The sequence below is a fragment of the Cnephaeus nilssonii genome, assembly GCF_951640355.1.
Source record: "Cnephaeus nilssonii genome assembly, chromosome: 7".
NCBI lineage: Eukaryota > Metazoa > Chordata > Mammalia > Chiroptera > Vespertilionidae > Cnephaeus > Cnephaeus nilssonii.
The window spans coordinates 99,671,922-99,690,464 of record NC_137078.1 but is presented as its reverse complement, the minus strand read 5'-3'; the positions used below and the strand labels follow the sequence as shown (position 1 = coordinate 99,690,464).

The 18,543-nt window shown below is 56.1% G+C and overlaps 1 protein-coding gene across 7 annotated transcripts in view; it reads left to right on the top strand.

Annotated features, from left to right (window-relative positions):
- The window catches only part of CAMTA1 (calmodulin binding transcription activator 1), a 675,317-nt gene that overhangs the window by 637,718 nt on the left and 19,056 nt on the right, over positions 1–18,543 (top strand). For 4 of the 7 annotated variants that reach the window (XM_079777254.1, XM_079777251.1, XM_079777253.1 and 1 more), the window contains 7 exons: positions 6,296–6,447; positions 8,286–8,482; positions 8,858–8,936; positions 9,159–9,474; positions 10,217–10,401; positions 16,144–16,331; positions 17,182–17,428. In XM_079777254.1, the coding sequence (XP_079633380.1) occupies positions 6,296–6,447; positions 8,286–8,482; positions 8,858–8,936; positions 9,159–9,474; positions 10,217–10,401; positions 16,144–16,331; positions 17,182–17,428 (1,364 nt within the window). Of the gene's footprint in view, positions 1–6,295; positions 6,448–8,285; positions 8,483–8,857; positions 8,937–9,158; positions 9,475–9,871; positions 10,402–16,143; positions 16,332–17,181; positions 17,429–18,543 lie in introns of all 7 variants that reach the window. The other 3 variants (XM_079777249.1, XM_079777250.1, XM_079777255.1) reach the window with 1 other exon arrangement.

Here is an 18,543-nt window from a genome sequence, read left to right as displayed (position 1 = left end):
TGCTCTGTGTTGGGGGACACTGTGTGTTACCCCAAGAGGAGAGGCTGGGACAGGGTGAACCCAGCCCAAGAAAAGGGGTCTGAGGACCCACTAGCCGTTCACTGCCTCTCGGGCGGGAATGTTTTCCGTCTTGATCTTTGTAAGACTTTGAGTGACTCCTGAGCCAGACTGTTGCTGCAAAGCTGTCAGAATCGTTGACTTTTTGTCTGGGGTGCAGGTGCGTGTGTGTGTGTGTGTGTGTGTGTGTGTGTGTGTGTGTGTGCGCGCGCGCGCACGCACATCCGGAAGGTACTGGAAGGAAGGTACAGCTGTCCTGGGATTTGAGGACATGCCCCTAGGAGGCTGGGGAGCCCGCATTGCTGTGTTAGATGCAGAGACACGAGGATGAACTCGGGTTTATGTTCACGTGTGTACAGGTAGTTACAGAGGTAGTCATAGCTGTGTGTGAGTGCATGGGTTACTGTACTTGCTTGTATCTCCTTGCTCTGCCCCTGAGGACACCGGAAGCAGTGACGTCCCAGCAGCAGGAGCACAGCCAGTTCCCGGATCCTGGGTCCTAGATGCTCTCCCCCCGTTAAAGCACCAGGGCTCCTAGAGGAACAGCTGGTGGTGGGCTGGATGGGCCTGGAGCATCTGGTAATGCCGGAAAGTAAGGACGTGCTCAGAACAGAAGGGGAGAGGCTGAGGGCGTGGCAGAGGGACCCCTGAGCCAGCCCGAGGGCTCCCAGACCCCAAAGCTGGGGTACTCTGGTCACGAGGACGACTCAGCATTGGAATAGGACCCAGGGTGTGAGATAAACATGCGTGCATACCGCTGTGCACAGGCGATTGACCACATAGACAGACAGAGGGCAAATCGTCCTTGGAGGACCCCACATGACACATGTGGGTACTCCCCACCCTCGCAGGGGACATGGGTTCCCATCCCTGGAGCAGGAGCTGGACCTGCTGGCCTGCTTCCGAGAGACAGAGGATGGAAGGAGAAAAGGGGTAACTGTGCAGAGCAGCCCCGCAGACAAGACAGCGCCTTTGCCGGGTGCCCGCGTCCGCAGAGAGCCTCGCCACGTCACCCGATACTCCGCGGTGAGCAGACGCTCCAGCTCGTGACATGCTCCCCAAAAACTCGTGGCTCCAGTCTAATCATTAGGAAACAGCAGACAAACGGAAATCCAGGGACAGCTACCAAGCACCTGAGCAGCATTCTTCAAAACTGTCAGTCCGGAAAAACAAGGGGCTAGCGGCCGCCGTCACAGAGCAGACGGGAAAGGTAGCATTTGACGGCAGCGCGGTGTCCTCGGCTGGGTCCCCGAGCAGAACAAGGACATCAATCCTCATCCTCACGGGCAGTCGGATCCGAGCCTGTCATTTAGCTGCTAGGATTGATGTATTTGACAAGTGCACCGTGGTTACGTAAGGTGTTAAAGGAGGGGAAACTGGGTGAAGGTTCATGGGAGCTCTACCTTCTGCCACTCCCCGGCTCAGCTAAAATTATTCAAACAGTTTTCAACTCTTTTTCTAAATGCCCCCACCGGTATGGCTAATAACAACTCAGACTGAAGAGACACTTACCACTAAAGAGATTTCACACAGTAGTTTATTTCATCCTCACAAACAACAATAAGATAGATGGTGCTGTGCCCATTTTACAGATGGGGAAGTTGAGGTGCAGAGTGGCCATTCTTTTTCCTAAGTCGCACGGTGACAGGATAAAACCCAGAGCTCTAGCTCCACTCCAGTGTTTTTCCCACCCTCTCTCAGAGCTGACCAGTCTAAAAATGCTGCTTCTGCCCGGCCGGTGTGGCTCAGTGGCTGAACATCGACCTATGAACCAGGAGGTTACAGTTCGATTCATCGTCAGGGCACCTGCCTGGGTTGTGGGCTCGATCCCCAGTGGGGGGTGTGCAGGAGGCAGCCGATCCATGATTCTCATCATTGATGTTTCTCTCTCTCCCTCTTCGTTCTTCTCTAAAATCAATTTTAAAATATTAAAAAAATAAAAATGCTGCTTTCGCTCGAAGGGGGTGCAGGTCCGACAGGCCCGTGCGGAGACTTTGAGTGAATCCCGAGCCAGACTGTTGCTGCAGAGCCGTCAGAATCGTTGACTTTTTGTCTAGGGTGCGTGTGTTTGTGTGTGTGTGCGCACGCGCGTGCGCTGTGCATCTGGAAGGTACTGGAAGGAATGGCTGTGTGTCAATTCAAAGTCCTCATCCCCTGAAACTGGGCAGGTAAATGGGCTGCTTTCGAGAAAAGCCAGAGGCACGGGCAGACCCTGGGAGGCGTCCCACAGGCCAGCTGCGAGAAGCACGCGGAGGGAGGCCGTGCTGGTGCTGGGGGCAGAGCAGCGCCCGCGGAGTGCGTGCAGCCCGGCGTGGGCACCGAGCCGTGTGCAGGGCCTGGCGTGGCTTCAGGAGGTGACGTCTCCTGTGTCCCTGGAGGAACCTGTGCTGCTGCTCGGCCAGGTGGCTCTTCGACCCTGTAAGCAGCTCCTGGCGGGCAGGTTCGTTCTCGGGGAAGGAAGCTGGTCGTGGCACCGGGTTCTTGAAACGCGGCCTCGGCGTCACCTGAGGACGTGTCAGAAACGCACAGGGTACCCCACCCCCACCCCCAGAGGTGGTGCTGCAGAGTGGAGCCTGCACACCTGGCCCTGCCTGGTCTTTAGAGCCGGAGCTCAGAAGGTGGCTCACCCAGGGGTGTAGAAAATGGGAGGGCCGTGTCCAGCCCGTGTTGCTCAGTGGGTGGGGCACCGTCCTGTGCACCAAGCGATCGCCAGTTTGATTCCCGGTCGGGGCGCGTGCCCGGGGTGCGGCCTGATCCCCAGTAGGGAGCGTGCAGGAGGCAGCCCGTCGATGTTTCTGTCTCATCAGTGTTTCCGTCTCTCTCCCTCTCCCTTTCTCTAAATCAATAAAAACCTATTTTTTAAAAACGAGAGAACCTTTCTGCACCAGCAGCGACTTGCTCTTTGGTGAGACGAGGCAGCCGGTGCTTCTGGACGAGAACCGAAAGCCAGGCGGCGCCCGGCGGGAGCCCGAGCCAGGAGCGCGGTGCGGCTGTTCCCGCGTGCTCCGGAGACCTGTCCCGCCCGCTGCGGGCAGCCTCGTTCCCGCCATGCATGGAGTCCCTCCCAGCGGAGTCACGTGGGCTTCGTTTGACTGTCATGGGCGAGAAGGGGCCAGATCTCTCAGCCCCGAGGCTATTACTCGCTTTCTCTCTCTGACCCCCGACAGGTTAGTTTAACACTCCCGAGCTCATCAGGCTGCGGGAGGTCCTTGTTGGCCAACAAATGCGGGCAGGGCTGTGGTCACTGATGTTCACGGCGCCCCCCCCCCCCCCCCGCAGGCCTGGTACACAGCAGGTGCCCAGCAAACATCTGTGCGTGAATAAACGAGTCTTTACATGTGCTTTTCTACGCCAATGTAATCAGAAAAAGTCTGTCCTCTAAGAAATTGTATTTCCTTTATCCTATAATCACTCACACATGTGTACAGATAAGGTGACGCCCTGAGTTTGCCACGTATTTTACAGTCACATGTTCATGATCGTAATGAAGCTGTGAGGCCAGACCAAGCGTCAAGTTGCTGCGTTTGACTTGCCAGGAAGGGAGACGTGAAGGCCGTCCTGGTGTGTGTGCGTGAGCCTTCCCCGCGGGCAGCTGTGCCCGGCCTGTTCGCCCCTGCCCGCCCGGGAGAGGGCGCGGGACCACAGACTCTGCCTCTCCCGGCACCCGGAGCCCACTCCTTTGTTTCCATGCGCGATGGCTTCCGGCCTGACTCATCGCCCACCCCCCTTTGGAATCCGGAGGCCCCGAGACGCCTAATGCACCATGTAACTCGGTTAAGAGGCAGATAATTGCTCGAGAATCTTCATGAAGTGCTTCTCAGAGCAGCTTAATCGCGTCCGAGGGCTCCCTGCGGAGTGAGCTGGGGGATGGCCGGGAACACGAGCCCCAGGGCAGAAGCCAGGGCCGTCTGTCCATGGCAGACACCGAGTCACCGCGTCGGCGTCGGGGCGACTGTCGGACGCTGTGACGGGCGATGCCGTGGGCAGGGCCTGGCCCCGTGATGTCAGGGGGGCTCTGTCTGTCTCTGCAGTGCCCACGCCCGGCGGGGGGCGGGGCGGCGATGACAGGCCAGCGTACAGCAGCGGCGCTAGGACAAAGCCACTCGGGTGGACAGGGAGGTGGCCCCTGGCGCGGCCGCAGGGCTCCCTCGGGGCTGACCACAGCTGGGCAGCCCTCCCGTGCCCTCCGCCCCTTTCCTGACGGGCTTCGTCTTGGCCACCAGCTCCAGACACATGCACATGTGCTCACAGCACTCGTTTAATAGACGCAGCGTCCGTGGGCCGCCAGAGAGACCGTCGGATGGGGACGGAGGCCTGACCATGTCCCTGTGGCGCGGAGCTTCTGCACGTAGGTCCAGAGAGGGGTGGCGGTGTGGCCGGCACCATCGGGAACAAGGGTCGGTCCATACAGGTGCCACGAAGGATGCCCCCCACTGCCAGGACTCAGGCTCCGCTGGAAGAGGGAGCTTAGTCTTCAACCAGCTCCACACGCAGGGGCCCTGATCCCGCCACATTCCCGTCTCCCAACGGGGGAGGGGTTGGCGCGAGAAAGGATGCCGGCGCCACCTCTGGGGTCGTCCCGCGTTTGCCGTGGGTGGTCCCGCGTGACGTGGGCCGTGTACAGTCCACCCCACGGGCCGCTTCCCACGGTGACAGCCACGGAGACGCCAGGCGGCGGGCTCTCACGTCTCGTCTGTGTGCCGTGCGACCCTGCCCCAGAGCCCTGCCTTCCGCGCTGAGAGAGGAGGGCCTTTTCCCTCGGCGCTGCTCCTGGAAGTGGCTCATTGGGAACTGAATCCGTTCTGGAAAAGTCGCTTTCCTCCTGCTGCTCTTGGGGTGGAGTAAAGTGAAATCCACTCGACATCCAGTCTGAAAGTTTTCCCGGGAAGCGGGCATAGACTGTCTTTTCACGGTAAGAAAACGTCCCGTTCCCTGGGCTCAGACTCGGATCCGTGAGCCTCTTCTCTTCCCATAACTTCCCCTCCTGCGCTTCCCACGCAGCGGTGACGCCCGGGTCCTGGAGCCAGGTCGATTGGTTATCTCCGCGGCCTCAGTCTCCGCATCTGAGAAGTAGGATAACAGCCGTCCCACCTCGCCTGACCGTTGTTCATATGTAAAGCGGTCAAAACGGTGACTGGCACGGAGGAAGCATCCGGTCCATTGTTTTATCTCCAGTAGCATCAATAAGCCTTAATCACCTGTATCAGGATTTACAGTCAGGATGGCAAGGAATGCCGATAAAGTAGTTCTTGTCCGGTTTATTTTCATGAGCCGGACGGCTGTATTTTGAAAATCGTTATGCCATGAGCAGTGTGAGGGAGAATATGTTGTCACAGCTGTTAATGTCCAAGGACGTTTAGGTCACGTGTCTGAAGATGCTGACGGCTGGCACGCTTATCTGGGACTTACCCGTGTTCTGAGCCTGCACGTGTATGAACTTGTCTAATTCTCACAACATTTTCCCCACCCTGGCTCGTTGTTGGAGGTCGGCCCGGGCACCAAAGGGCCGAGGGTTCAATTCCCAGGCAGGGCCACGTGCCTCGGCTGAGGGTTTGCTGCCCACCCTCTGGTCGGGGCGCGAGTAGGAGGCAACTGGTTGATGTGTCTCTCCCGCATCAGTGTCTCTCTCTCCCTCTCTCTCTCTGTCTCTCTCTCTCTTGTCTCTGTGTGTGTGTGTGTGTGTGTGTGTGTGTGTGTGTGTGTGTCCTACTCCTCCTTCCCTTCTATCTGAAAAGCAATGGGGAAAAAATACCTTCTGGTGAGGATTAACAACAACAAAATTTTCAATCATTTTTCCCAGTGTTTGGGTAAAACAGGCGATACCTCAGCAATGTGTGTCTGTAGACCCTTCCTCGCTGTTTTAGATGAAGTTGTGCTCATTCCGTTCGGCTCAGGGCCCCTCTCCCTGGTCTCTTTAAGGTTTCCACTGGGGAACGGGGTGCCAGGAACCCAAAAGCAGGACTTTGACAAAAAGGGGTTCTTCTGTTCGAGTAGCTGAGAACTTGGGGCCACAATAGTTGCCCCATCTTGTGTGCGGCGTCACACTCGCTGCCACGAGGGACGAACCGGGCTGGGCGGACTAAGGCTGGACAAGTCCCACTGGACGAGCCTCCGGGGCTGGTTCAGGGATGGAGGCGCCAGCCCGGCGGGCGTGGACAGGCCGCGTGTGGGCGTGGACAGCCACGTGCGGGCTGCACTTTTCCCAGCACCAACCTCCCTGTTCCTCGTCCCGCCCTAGACAACCAGTTCAGGATGTCCATCCTGGAGCGGCTGGAGCAGATGGAGCGGAGGATGGCGGAGATGACGGGGGCCCAGCAGCACAAGCCGGGGAGCGCAGGAGGCGGCAGCGGCGGGGGCGCCAGCAGCGGGAACGGCGGAAGTCAAGCCCAGGTACCCCCTGTTGTGACAGTCGTCTTCGGTTCGGGGTGACATGTCATTGATCGGGGAGGCAGGCCGGGGCCACAGACCCTTGGCTGGTGCTGGGTCGTTCCTGGCTGAGGCAGAAGTCCGAGGGGCTGCCTCCCCGCCCCGTGCTTCCTCCCTGAGCCTCGGACCCTGTCCCTGGTCTCGGGCTGCACCTGTTCCCTGCGGGGGGTGAGGCCTGCGGTGACTCAGCTGCGGGCGCGGGCTTCCGTTAGAATCCAGTTTGCGTTCTGTAGTCTGTCTCTGTCTTAGCTCTAAATACACAAGGGCGTCGAATTCAGTGGGTCTTTCATGAGCCTGGAGAAACTCAAGAAGACAAACAGGAAAAGGGCCCAGAGCAGCCGTTTCGGTAACTTTTCAGTAAAAACAGCCTTGTTCCTTCTGCCGTCTCCCGCGCCTGGTCATCGATTTCCTGAAGGGTGCGTCCTCCTGCCGAGGGGGGGCATCGCCACGTGCTGCTTTAGGGCCCTGTAGTCTCGAAGGCTTCATGGACATTTCATTGAGGGGCTTCCTTTCAGGAACCTCTCCGGGGAGCTGTGATCTTGCAGGAGACCCCAGGATAAATGCAAAGGGACTGCGAATTGCTTCCCTCTGCCACCGAGTCGTTGCCTAAACCTCATATAACACCCCCTCTTCCTCTTCAAAAGGAATGACGGTTTTCTTCCAACAATGACAGGAAGTGAATGTTGTGAGTGTTATGATCCTTGTGAATACCAAGGGTTAGTAATATTTGTAATAATAGATGAAAGCAAGACATAATAGCCCACACCCCAAAAGCTAGCCTCCTTTCCCCCTGAGTTTTCCTCTTCTTTCTCACCTGCCTTCAGAAATCAGTGGAAACGGAAAGACCGGCCACGCCGTAAACTGTCACTCAGGCTAAGATAGGCTTCTCACCGGTGCCACGAAGGTTCATAGCAGAAGCAATCGCTCGCGGCTAAAGTAGGGGATCCCTTGAAATCACTCTCCTGTAGGCCACAGAGGTTGCATTCAGGGACTAGGATGCCATTTTACAGTTCGGCCGCTCAGCCACTGTCCTGGTATAACCTGGCCCCATGTTAGCGGCTGGCGATCACACGTTCAACGATTTAACTTGGCTTCAGTGAGTATCCGTGTCCACCTGGCGTGATGGAGACGTGGCTGTTTTTGTTGACTGCAAAAAAAAAAGTCCCTCTTGCCCTGGCCAGTTTGTTCAGTGGTTAGAGTATCAGCCCTCAGACCAACGGGCATGTACCTTGGTTGCAGGTTCAATCGCCGGGCCTGGTCTGGGCACGTGTGGAAGGCAACCGGTTGATGCGTCTCTTTCACATCGATGTCTCTCTCTCTCTCTCCGTCTCACTCCCCCTCTCTTTTCTTCCCCCCCTCCTCCCTCCCTTCCACTCTCTCTAAAAAAATCAATGGAAAAATACCCTCGGGTGAAGTTGTTTGTTTTTAATCCCTCTTTGTTCACTCCCTGGTGAATCCCACGTGCTTGTGGGCATGCCCACTCCATAGGAAGCAGCTCTGCCCGGACTCTGAGTCAAGGTTATTCTACTGCAGGTCAAGGTCACCCAGCTGTGCTTTCAAAGATGCTCTTACAGCTCTAGTGAGATGACGTCATTGCCATCATCTGCCGTTTTATTTCCTGGGCTTATCGTGGCTGTTGAAGCCGCAGGCTGAGCTGAGCGCCCTCTCGCTCTGCCTCACGGCGTCTCTCCGTTCTCAGCCTGTGGTTCCGGGCTCGCGTTGCCAGTCACGGAGCCCTGGATGTGGACCTGCCGCGGGGCCTCCGAGCCTCACGCGCGCTTTTCCCTGCGCTCTCCCCGCAGTGCGCTCCGGGCCCCGGGACGCTGGGCAGCTGCTTCGAGAGCCGCGTGGTCGTCGTGTGCGAGAAGATGATGAGCCGGGCCTGCTGGGCTAAGTCCAAGCACTTGATTCACTCGAAGACGTTCCGCGGGATGACGCTCCTGCACCTGGCGGCCGCCCAGGGCTACGCCACCCTCATCCAGACCCTCATCAAGTGGCGGTGAGGCCGGGCGCCCCCTCCACACGCGCTCTCCCCGAGCGGCTCGCTGGGGGACAGAGGTCCGGCCACACGGGGGGGCGGTCTGGCCTGTGAGCCAGGACTTCTCTGGGGGCGGTTTCCAAGGGAGTTTTATGAGCTGCTGCCCAAGAACTACCCAGTGAGGTGCCAACTGAACGTTGGGCCTTTTCCTTCCTCTGGGGGCCTGGCCAAGTGGAGAGAGCCCGCACCCCCTGTGAAGCTCAGAGTCCACTGCCCACGGGGGGCGGGGGGGTCAGAGGCTCCGTCTGGTTTCGCGCCCGTGGGGGGTTGCGCGCGTCGGGGGTTTCCTGTTCCGTGGACTCACTGGGCGGTGACCGCCGGCCCCTCCCTCTGCAGCACGAAGCACGCGGACAGCATCGATCTGGAGCTGGAGGTGGACCCCTTGAACGTGGACCACTTCTCCTGCACCCCCCTGGTAAGAGCACGCTCACTGACCCCCCGCCGCTCCTCCGGCGGGCAGAGGGACGGGCCGGGCCCCGGGTGGTCCCTCACGGACACGTGACATCATTCCGAGCTGCTTGGCGACGATGATGTTTCGTGGCCCCGTGGAGGGAGCCAGCGAGGACCGGGCAGCAGCGGCCGAATGCCGTCTGTGTGGAACTCCCGCTAAGCCCGCCGCTCTGCCCCCGCCTTTCAGATGTGGGCGTGCGCCCTCGGGCACCTGGAAGCCGCCGTCGTGCTGTACAAGTGGGACCGGCGGGCCATCTCCATCCCCGACTCTCTGGGGCGGCTGCCTCTGGGCATCGCCAGGTCGCGGGGTCACGTGAAATTAGCCGAGTGTCTCGAGCACCTGCAGAGAGGGGAGCAGGCTCCGCTGGGACAGAGCCCCCGAATCCACTGTCCCCCGAGCGAAGAGCCCCATGCCGACGGCTGGATGGCCCAGTGGCACAGCGAGGCCATCGCCTCTCCGGAAGTCCCCAAAGGCGTCACCGTCATTGCAAGCACCAATCCCGGTAAGGACTCGGAGTTACCGCATCTCAGACGTGCCGAGTCCCCAGGTGCTGTCCCTCAGGGGAGTCCTTAGGGTGCTCAGACACTGACGGGTTTGGGGTGTTTATGTCTCTGACTTTCCTTTTAGCTGTAAGAATGCCTAGTTGACTCCCCTAGCTCCCTACCCCCCAAATGCAGAAAGTAGAAAAAAAAAACGATGTCCGTGCAAGAAAGAACTGCAAGTGATGGAGGAGGAGGATCTGACTCCCCTAGATGCCTCGGGGGGGTGTTCAAATGTCAGGGACGGGTCTGGAGGCCCGCTTTGCCCTGGGTGTCTCCCGGGCCGAGAGAGCGCGTTAGTTCGTTAGGGCTCCTGATCTGAGCGCCTGTCCTGACTGTCCTTTCTACTGTGCTTTTCAGAGCTGAGAAGACCTCGGTCTGAACCCTCTAATTACTACAGCAGTGAGAGCCACAAAGATTATCCGGCTCCCAAAAAGCATAAATTGAGCCCCGAGCCCTTCCAGGCGAGGCAGGAGGAGCTGCTGTCCACTGCACTGAGCCTGGAGCAGCCCAAGATCAGGAAGCAGAGCCCTAGTTCTAAGCAGGCCGCCCCCGAGACTCTCAGCCCCAGGGGAGGCGCCAGGGCCTGCAGCCGGGCACCCTCCCCGCCCGCTCCGGCGCCGGCGGGACTCCGAGCCGCTGCGGCCCAGCCCCAGCCCGTGGTGAGGTGGAGTCCCAAAGGTCTTTCCGTTGGTGTGTCCACAGTGCAGGTGACGGGCAGCCCGAAGGGGACCAGTGTAGGAAAGGAGGCAGCACCTGCACAGGTGCGACCACGGGAGCCCGTGAGCGTGCTGATGATGGCTAGCCGAGAGGCGGCGCACACGGAGACGGGGCCCTGCCGGGGCGGCGCGGAGGCCGGGGACGGCTCGCAGCCCCTGGACGACATGCAGGTGAGCGCGCGCCCGGTGAGCCCGCCAGGCCGGGGTCGCCAGGCTGCCTGGATCTTCGGGTGGTTGTTGTTCATTCTCACCCAAGGATACTTCTCCATTGAGTGGAAGGGAGGGGGAGAGACACATCGATTGGTCGCCTCCCACACGCACCCCGACCGTGGTGGGGGTCGAGCCTGCAACCCAGGTACGTGCCCTCGAGTGGAATCGAACCCAGGACCCTTCCGTCCGCGGGCCAAGGCTCGGTCCACTGAGCCATACGAGGGCAGGGCTTCCTGGGTGTTTGCAGTCGCCTTCCAGAGCCCCGTGGCTTCCTCACCAGCCAGGTGAGCCGTCTGACCTGATGACGGTGACGCTGGGATTTCCTCTTCCCCGGGGCCACGCATTCACTCCGTGGATCCACACCGTGAACAGGGCCTCCCACTGGCGGCCGGCTCTCCGCAGAGCCCTCTCTCTCGGCACCAGCTCCTCAGACTCACCCAGGACCCTTCTCCCTGGTGTCCAGGGCGGCAGAGTCCACGGATTCTGGATCAGCTCTGAGCGAGTCACGGCCTGGTACAGCTAGAACCGGAGGCCTGCGGAGAGCATGTGACTGATGGGCGCCACCGTCACCTCGCCAGGATGGGCAGGTGGCGCGAGGCTCTGGAGTCCAAGCCCTGAAGTATCCCTCAGGCTGCTGATCGGCCGGCCGATGGGTCTGGGAAGTCCAGAACCTTCCGGGCCTTACACTTGCAGGGTTAAGGGGCTCTGCCCTGAGGAAACCTGAGGGGCGGCTGTTCAGCAGACAGTTCGCTCATCGGAATGCACCGCAGAGGAGAGGACCCAACGAGCACCCTCAGGACGTGCTGGGCTTTCTCCTTCCCCAACATCCCGTTGACTTCCCCCAAAACAAATGCAAAGGAAAAGACCCCCGAGAAATTCGCTAGGGCGCCGTGCCTACAGCACCGCTGGGCTGAGAGGGAGGGCCCGCAGGCCGCACAGCCCGCAGCTCCCAGGGAGAGGCGCTCCCAGGGGGAGGAACCGTGAGCGGCTCCTGGGGTCGCATCCGCCCGCCCTCTGTTCAGCTCAGGTGAGCCTCACACCTGAGCAGGGCCCTCCCGTCCCTGTGGGTGGGGTGGGGCTCCACTAGGGATCTACCTGCAGGGGAATCGAGCTACAGCTCAGACAAGGGCTGGCAGTTTTTCTGTGAAGGCTTCCTGGGCCATCCAGACCTGATGGGGATCCCATCTGCCTCTGTAGCACCGAAGCAGCCGCAGGCAGTCTTGAACCAGTGGGTATGGCTCTGTGCCAATAAAACTTTATTGACACCAGCCGGTAGCTGGTGGGTGGGCTGCCACAGTTGGCCAGGCCCTGGTGGAGCCCGTGTCAGACACCAATATGAAGTCATCTAGGACAATATTCACAGGCATTTAATAATAAATCACCAGACGGTGAAGATCAGTAGCTCAAAAGAGGGGAACTGAGTGGAGCATCTAGAACGTTCCAATGGAAACGTCGTGTCTGCACCGCCCAGCGGGGTAGCCACCAGCCCTTGTGGCACTGAGCCTGTGACACGGGGCTGGTGTGACTCGGGGACTGAGTTTCTGACTATTTGTTTAACTATCCCTCGGCTGGTGCTGCTTTAGAGCCCCGGCCTTCTCAGACGCAGAGCTGATGCACGGAATAGAAGGTAACCTTTAAGAATCCCCTTGATATTTTACCTGAGCCTGAGAGTAATATGTTGCTACATTGAGTCCATATTTTACCTGTGGAAAAAGCCGCCCTCTAAAGAAGCAGTTCAGCCAGTGAAAAAATAGGAATGAACAATAATGAAAGCCCTGGCCAGGTGGCTCAGTTGGTTGAGTGTCGCCCTGTACACCAAAGGGTCACAGGTTCGATTCCAAGTCAGGGCACATGCCCAGGTTTCAGCAGGTTCAATCCCTGATCAGGACACGTACAGGAGGCATCCGATCAATGTTTCTCGCTCTCCCTCCCTCTTTTTCTACCTCTCTCCTCCCCCTCTCTCTAAAAGCAATAAGCATGCTCTCAGGTGAGGATTAAGTAATAATGGCAAGCCAGAGTCCGTGGAGGAGTGAACAGTAAAACAGTAAACCGATCCGTCTGCGTGATTATCAATAGTGTGGTGGTGTGTGAGGCAGTTGTTAAGAGGGGGCTCCTACATGGAAAAGGAATCATGTTTAAAAAATAACCCGGAACTAAAATTCTAAATTAGTATTTTAGCAAAACCGGGGATAGGGAGGTGGAGGAGGTAGCATGTTAAAGCAGCCGTCTTGTCCGGGAGCCGCTGGGCTTGGTTCCGCTGCTGACGTCGGCGGGTCCGTGTGGGCTGAGACGTGCTTGTCAGATGCCACGCTCGTGGGCAGCACAGAAACGCTGCATCGCTGCGGGAGAAAACACGCCTGCCCCGTCGGGGAAATTCAGGAATGGCAACAAAGTAAAAGGCGGCCACAGAAATAATAAATGGAAAACAGAACAGGAATATTTCCAAACGTGATTCATTCCCATTTGGTAACTGATGATTCTATAATGAAAAGGTGCTCAGATTGGATAAAAGTTAAAAAAAAAAGAAAGCAAAATACACTCTATGCTGCTTGTACAAGACACAACTAGAATGAAATGAAACAAGCAAACAAAGTGATGGGAAAAAATACAACAGACAAATATGCGTAAAAAGAAAAAGAGGCAAACGGTACATTTCAAGGTAAATAGTATGCATATGTATATGTAATTTATATGGTGTCAATGAAGTTCTGTGAACCATTGTGTACCTAACCGCACAGCTTTAAATGTGAACGCAAAAGCTAGTAAACACAGATGTGGAACCACCACCTGCATCGCAGTGGGAGACCAGCACCCCAGCTCAGACTGAACCATAAATTGGAAAGCTCGACTTACTGTAGTATTTTTAGGTGACACGTGTTGATGCAGATGCATATAATTCAGACACAGAGCAAATGTCTACAGTTGTTCCCTTTAGAGATTCAAGACACATCTATGAATGTTGCTCACACACCAGGACACGAAGAGAATTTCAATTAAAACCCCAAATTTAATAAAAATTATTTTATTAAATAATTTAATAATAATAAATTGGCTGCCTCCTGCATGCCCCCTCCTGGGGATCAAGCCTGCAACCCAGGCATGTGCCCTGACTGGGAATCGAACCGTGACCTCCGGGTTCATAGCTCGACACTCAACCACTGAGCCACACCAGCCAGGCTCTCCAAGTCCTATTTTGGCTAAAACCTTAGTCAAGTCTTACAGCAGTCCTGGCTGGTGCCTGCTCGCTCCTCTCAGCTGGGGTCATATCGTTATTGACGTAATGATATGAAGGTGGTGGTTCCACATTTGTGTTTACTAGCTTTTGCTTTCACATTTAAAGCTGTGCGGTTAGGTACACAATGGTTCATAGAACTTCATTGACACCATGTAAGTTACATATATACATGCATACTATTTACCTTGAATTACATATAAATTACATATATACATGCATACTATTTACTATAAAATTTATTTACCTTCTCTGACCACAAGCCGAGAAATTTAGAAATGAATGTCAAGATTTTTTTCAGGTCCAACTGCTGAGCCTGTTACTTGGTTTAAAGTCGTCTAAGCCCAGCCGGGTGTAGCTCAGCGGTTGAGTGTCAGTCCAGGAACCAAGAGGTCACCAGTTCGATTCCCGGTCAGGGCACATGCCTGGGTTGTGGGCTCGATCCCCAGTAGGGGGCGTGCAGGAGGCAACCAATCAATGATTCTCTCTCATCATTGATGTTTCTATCTCTCTCTCCCTCTCCCTTCCTCTCTGAAATCAATAAAGTGTATATATATATATATATATATATATATATATATATATATATAGTCATCTAACTGCCATTGCCTTTTTGCAACGATAAGAAGTCAGCTACGTGGTGTTTGAAATGGCACTGCGGGTCCTGAGCTGTTCCCACGCTGCCACATAGTTACGGAACGGAGGATTTGGGGGGCGATGGCGGCAGGCTCCAGATTCCTTAGTCTCCAGAAATTCCCCTTTGCTTTGAATAAAATACATGAATACCTCCCTGGTAGAAAAAAAGAAAATCAAGGTAGGACCTACGTCCTCCTCAAATCAAGAGCCAGTATCAGAGGGAAAGAAAAGCTGTGATATTTCCCCCCAAATGTCTTAATTTTATCCCAATTACAGAAATAGTTATTGTTCTATGTTGAACATTTAGAAAATTGCCCGAGATACGTGTGTTTAGCAGCTTGATTGATGTAACGTGCATAATGCTCACCCTCCGTGTCCACTGGCGGGATTTGGTGAACGGACACAGCTGTGCAGCCGTCTCCCGGGCCCCTCACCCCACATCCCTGTGTCGCTTGCCGTCACTCCGTTCCGTCCCGGCCCTAGGCTACCACTGATCTGATTTCTCTCCCCAGAGTTTTGCTTTTTCTAAAAATGTTATAGACACGGAATCATAAAATATGTAGTCTTCTGTATCTGGCTTCTTTCCCTCAGCAGAATGTTTTTGAGGTTCGTGTCGTAAGATAAGCATTTTGTCACCCTTGTATAGATCCGCTCCGAACATTTCAATTCTCTTACAGACTTCACCTGTTACCCTGACCGGTTGCTCAGTGGTTAGAGCATCAGCCCTCAGATTGAAAGGTCGCAGGTTCGATTCCGGTCAAGGGCACATTCCTCAGTTGCAGGCTTGAGCCCCGGTCCCAGTTGGGGTGCAGTCGGGAAGCAAGCAATAGATGTATCTCTCTCACATCGATGTTTCTCTCTCTCCATCTCTCTCCGCCTCCCTTCCACCCTCTCTCAAAATCAATGGAAAAATATCCTCGGGTGAGGATTAACAAAACCTTCAACTGTTGTATTTCACGTTCCGTTATCAAAAGATGTGCAAGGACCTTTTAAAAACAAGGTCATATCTCTAATTCTGAAAACATGCCTCCCTCCAGACTAGTTGGAAGCTTCCTGGCGTAACTATTAGGAATGTATTTGGGGAGCGACTATCAGCAACCTAACTAGAGGGACTTAGTTTTTAAAAAGTATTTTCTGTAGAGCCTCGTTGTCCAGAAGTAGGCTCCTGGGTGCGTGGGAAGGTGGGAAATCAAGAAGAGATGATCATAACTGCTTATCACTCACCAGCTGGGCCCGGGGGCCTGGCTCACTGCTGCTCCCTAAGAACTGGGGTTCTCCAGGCAGAGGGGTGGGTGTTGGTTAGGTAACCACTGGTGTCGCCTCATTCACACAACTTGCCGGAGAACTGCCCAGTCACAGAGCCACTAAGAGGGTGACCCCAGCTGAGAGGAGCGAGCAGGCACCAGCCAGGACTGCTGTAAGACTTGACTAAGGTTTTAGCCAAAATAGGACTTGGAGGGCCCGGCTGGTGTGGCTCAGTAGTTGAGTGTCGACCTATGAACCAGGAGATCACGGTTCGATTCCCAGTCAGGGCACATGCCTGGGTTGCAGGCTTGATCCCCAGGAGGGGGCGTGCAGGAGGCAGCCGATCAATGGTTCTCTCTCATCATTGATGTTTCTCTCTCCTTTCTCTCTTCCTCTCTGAAATCAATAAAAATATATTTTTAAAAAATAGGACTTGGAGGTAGTTGTGGGAAGGGTGTAAAACGTAACAGTGATGCTGGAGTGGATGGGGTGGCGGGTAAGCCGATGCCTGCGTCCCCTCTCTCCGAGACTGGCGGGCGGGCGGCGGGCTCCGAGTCCTCAAACCTGACGCCCTGCGCTCTCCGTTCCAGGTGAACATGATGACCCTGGCGGAGCACATCATCGAGGCCACGCCGGAGCGCATCAAGCAGGAGCCCTTCGGGCCCACGGAGCCCCCGGCCTTGGAGCGGACGGAGACGGCCGCCGTCAGCAGCACCATGAGCTGGCTGGCCAGTTACCTGGCGGACGTGGACCACCTGCCGAACGCCGCCCAGATCAGGTCCGACGCCGCGGGAGAAGCTCCCGGGTCTGACGGGGCCTGGGAGGCGAGCCGGGTTTGAGGCTGCCGGGTGGTTAGAGCTCACTAAGCAAGGGAGGAGGCTGCCCGTCCGCAGATGCGTGCATAAGAGGCTGGGTGCATCGACGCCGTGGAACACCATGCAGCTGCGAAAAGGAGGAGCCCTCGGCCTTGGAGACGGCCTGGAGGGGCCCGGAGAGTGTCAGGCTGAGCTCCGGGAGCCGGTCAGAGAAAGACGAGCACACACGATCCACTCGTGTGGAATCTAATGAACAAAACGAACTGGAACAGAATAGATCCCGAGACAGACCATGGGGCAGGCTGACACACCTCAGGAGAGGGATGGGGGCAGAGACTAACCAGAGCATTACGTGCAGATACGCATAACCCACGGACACAGACGATGGTGCAGGGAAGGCCTGGGGCGTGCAGGTGGGAAGGCAAATGGGGAGGAGAAGGGACGTCTGGAAGACTTTCAACAACAAAGAGACTTTTTTTTTAAGTGAGGAAGCCGTTAGGGCTCTTCCTCTCCCACGGTTTCTCTCCCACATCAGCCTGTGAGATGGCGTGTCACAGGTTTCCCCCAGGTTCAGTGGAGTTGCATGGGCAGGGTTCTCAGTGGGTGTAGGCTTCAGCCTCGTGCTGACCGCGTGGCAGGGGTCCCGTGTGAACTTGCTGACAGAAGGACGGTTAAAGTCGGGGGTGTTGGGCGCCGGAATGAAAGCACGTTCCTCACGGCCACGTGGCTCCGGTGGCTCCCGTCTGTCTCACGCCAGCGTGTCGTGGGTCGTGCAGATGGATCACGCCTCCCCCGTGTCCCCTCTCGTTCCAGAAGCGCGTATAGCGAGCCTCTAACCCCCTCTTCCAACACCAGCCTGAGCCCCGGAGGCTCTCCAGCCAGCGACATGGCCTTCGAGAAGCCCAGCCTCCCCTCCGCGGCGGACTGGTCGGAGTTCCTGAGCGCGTCCACCAGTGAGAAGGTGGAGAATGAGTTTGCGCAGCTCACCCTGTCGGACCACGAACAGCGCGAGCTCTATGAAGCCGCCAGGCTCGTCCAGACCGCCTTCCGGAAATACAAGGTACAGGGGATCCGAGCCCTGACCCGACCTTCTTAAGGCCCCGGAGGTAGTGGGGGTCACGAGCATTCCCGCTAACACACCGGCCATTCCTTTTTCTTTTCTTTTTTTTTTTTTTTAACATATTGTTACTGATTGCAGAGAGGAAGTAAGAGGGAGAGGGAAGATAGAAACATCAATAATGAAAGAATCATGGATTGGCTGCCTCCTGCACACCCCACACTGGGGATCGAGCCTGCAACCCAGGCACGTGCCCTTGACCAGAATCGAACCTGGGACCCTTCAGTCCGCAGGCTGACGCTCTATCCACTGAGCCACACCAGCCAGGTCCACACGGGCCATTTCTTTCTTCCCTCTGAGTTTGTAGGTTCTTTATTTGAATTACTAATTCATGTCACCTGGGATTATTAATAATCTTCAGAAGCTTTAGTGACATCAGTTTGGCCAGTAGTGCGATGGTTGTCGTCATCTCGATTTGTTGTGGTCATGAAACAGACACTTGCCATTTAGTTGATATCAAGGAAGTTGACGCCTCTGCCACAGGAGTTTATGGCCTAAAGCGGGGGCTTCTAACTGAGGCCTGGGACCTGGCCTCGGGCAGCCCAGGAACCCCGAAAATGTTATGGCGAAGTATCTGTACGTGCAGTTTTGGTGGAGGCCTGGGGTCTCAGAGGACACAGTGGAGCCCGGCAGGTCCTGGACAAATGGCACCTTACCTGATTGGTTACATACTTTGAGTATGAAAATATTTTTAAAATATGGTTTCATTGATGTTAGAGAAGTGGGGGAGAGGGAGAGAAACATCTACCGGCTGCCTCCTGCATGACCCCTACTTGGATGGAGCCCACAACCCAGGCATGTGCCCGATGGGGAATCGAACCCGTGACCTCTTGGTGCATGGGACAGCGCTCAACCAACTGAGCCACACCGGCCGGGCAAAAAGGAATATATTTTTAGGTCAGCTAACACCCAGATATGATGGCTCTATTTAGAAGCAAGAATAGTTGGAGATTTATTCTGTAAATTCATTTTTTAAAATGTATACTTCTCACTGCACTGTATTTTGGTAAACCTGGGGGTCTCGGTTCTGAGGAAGTTAATGAAGTGAGCGATGCTTC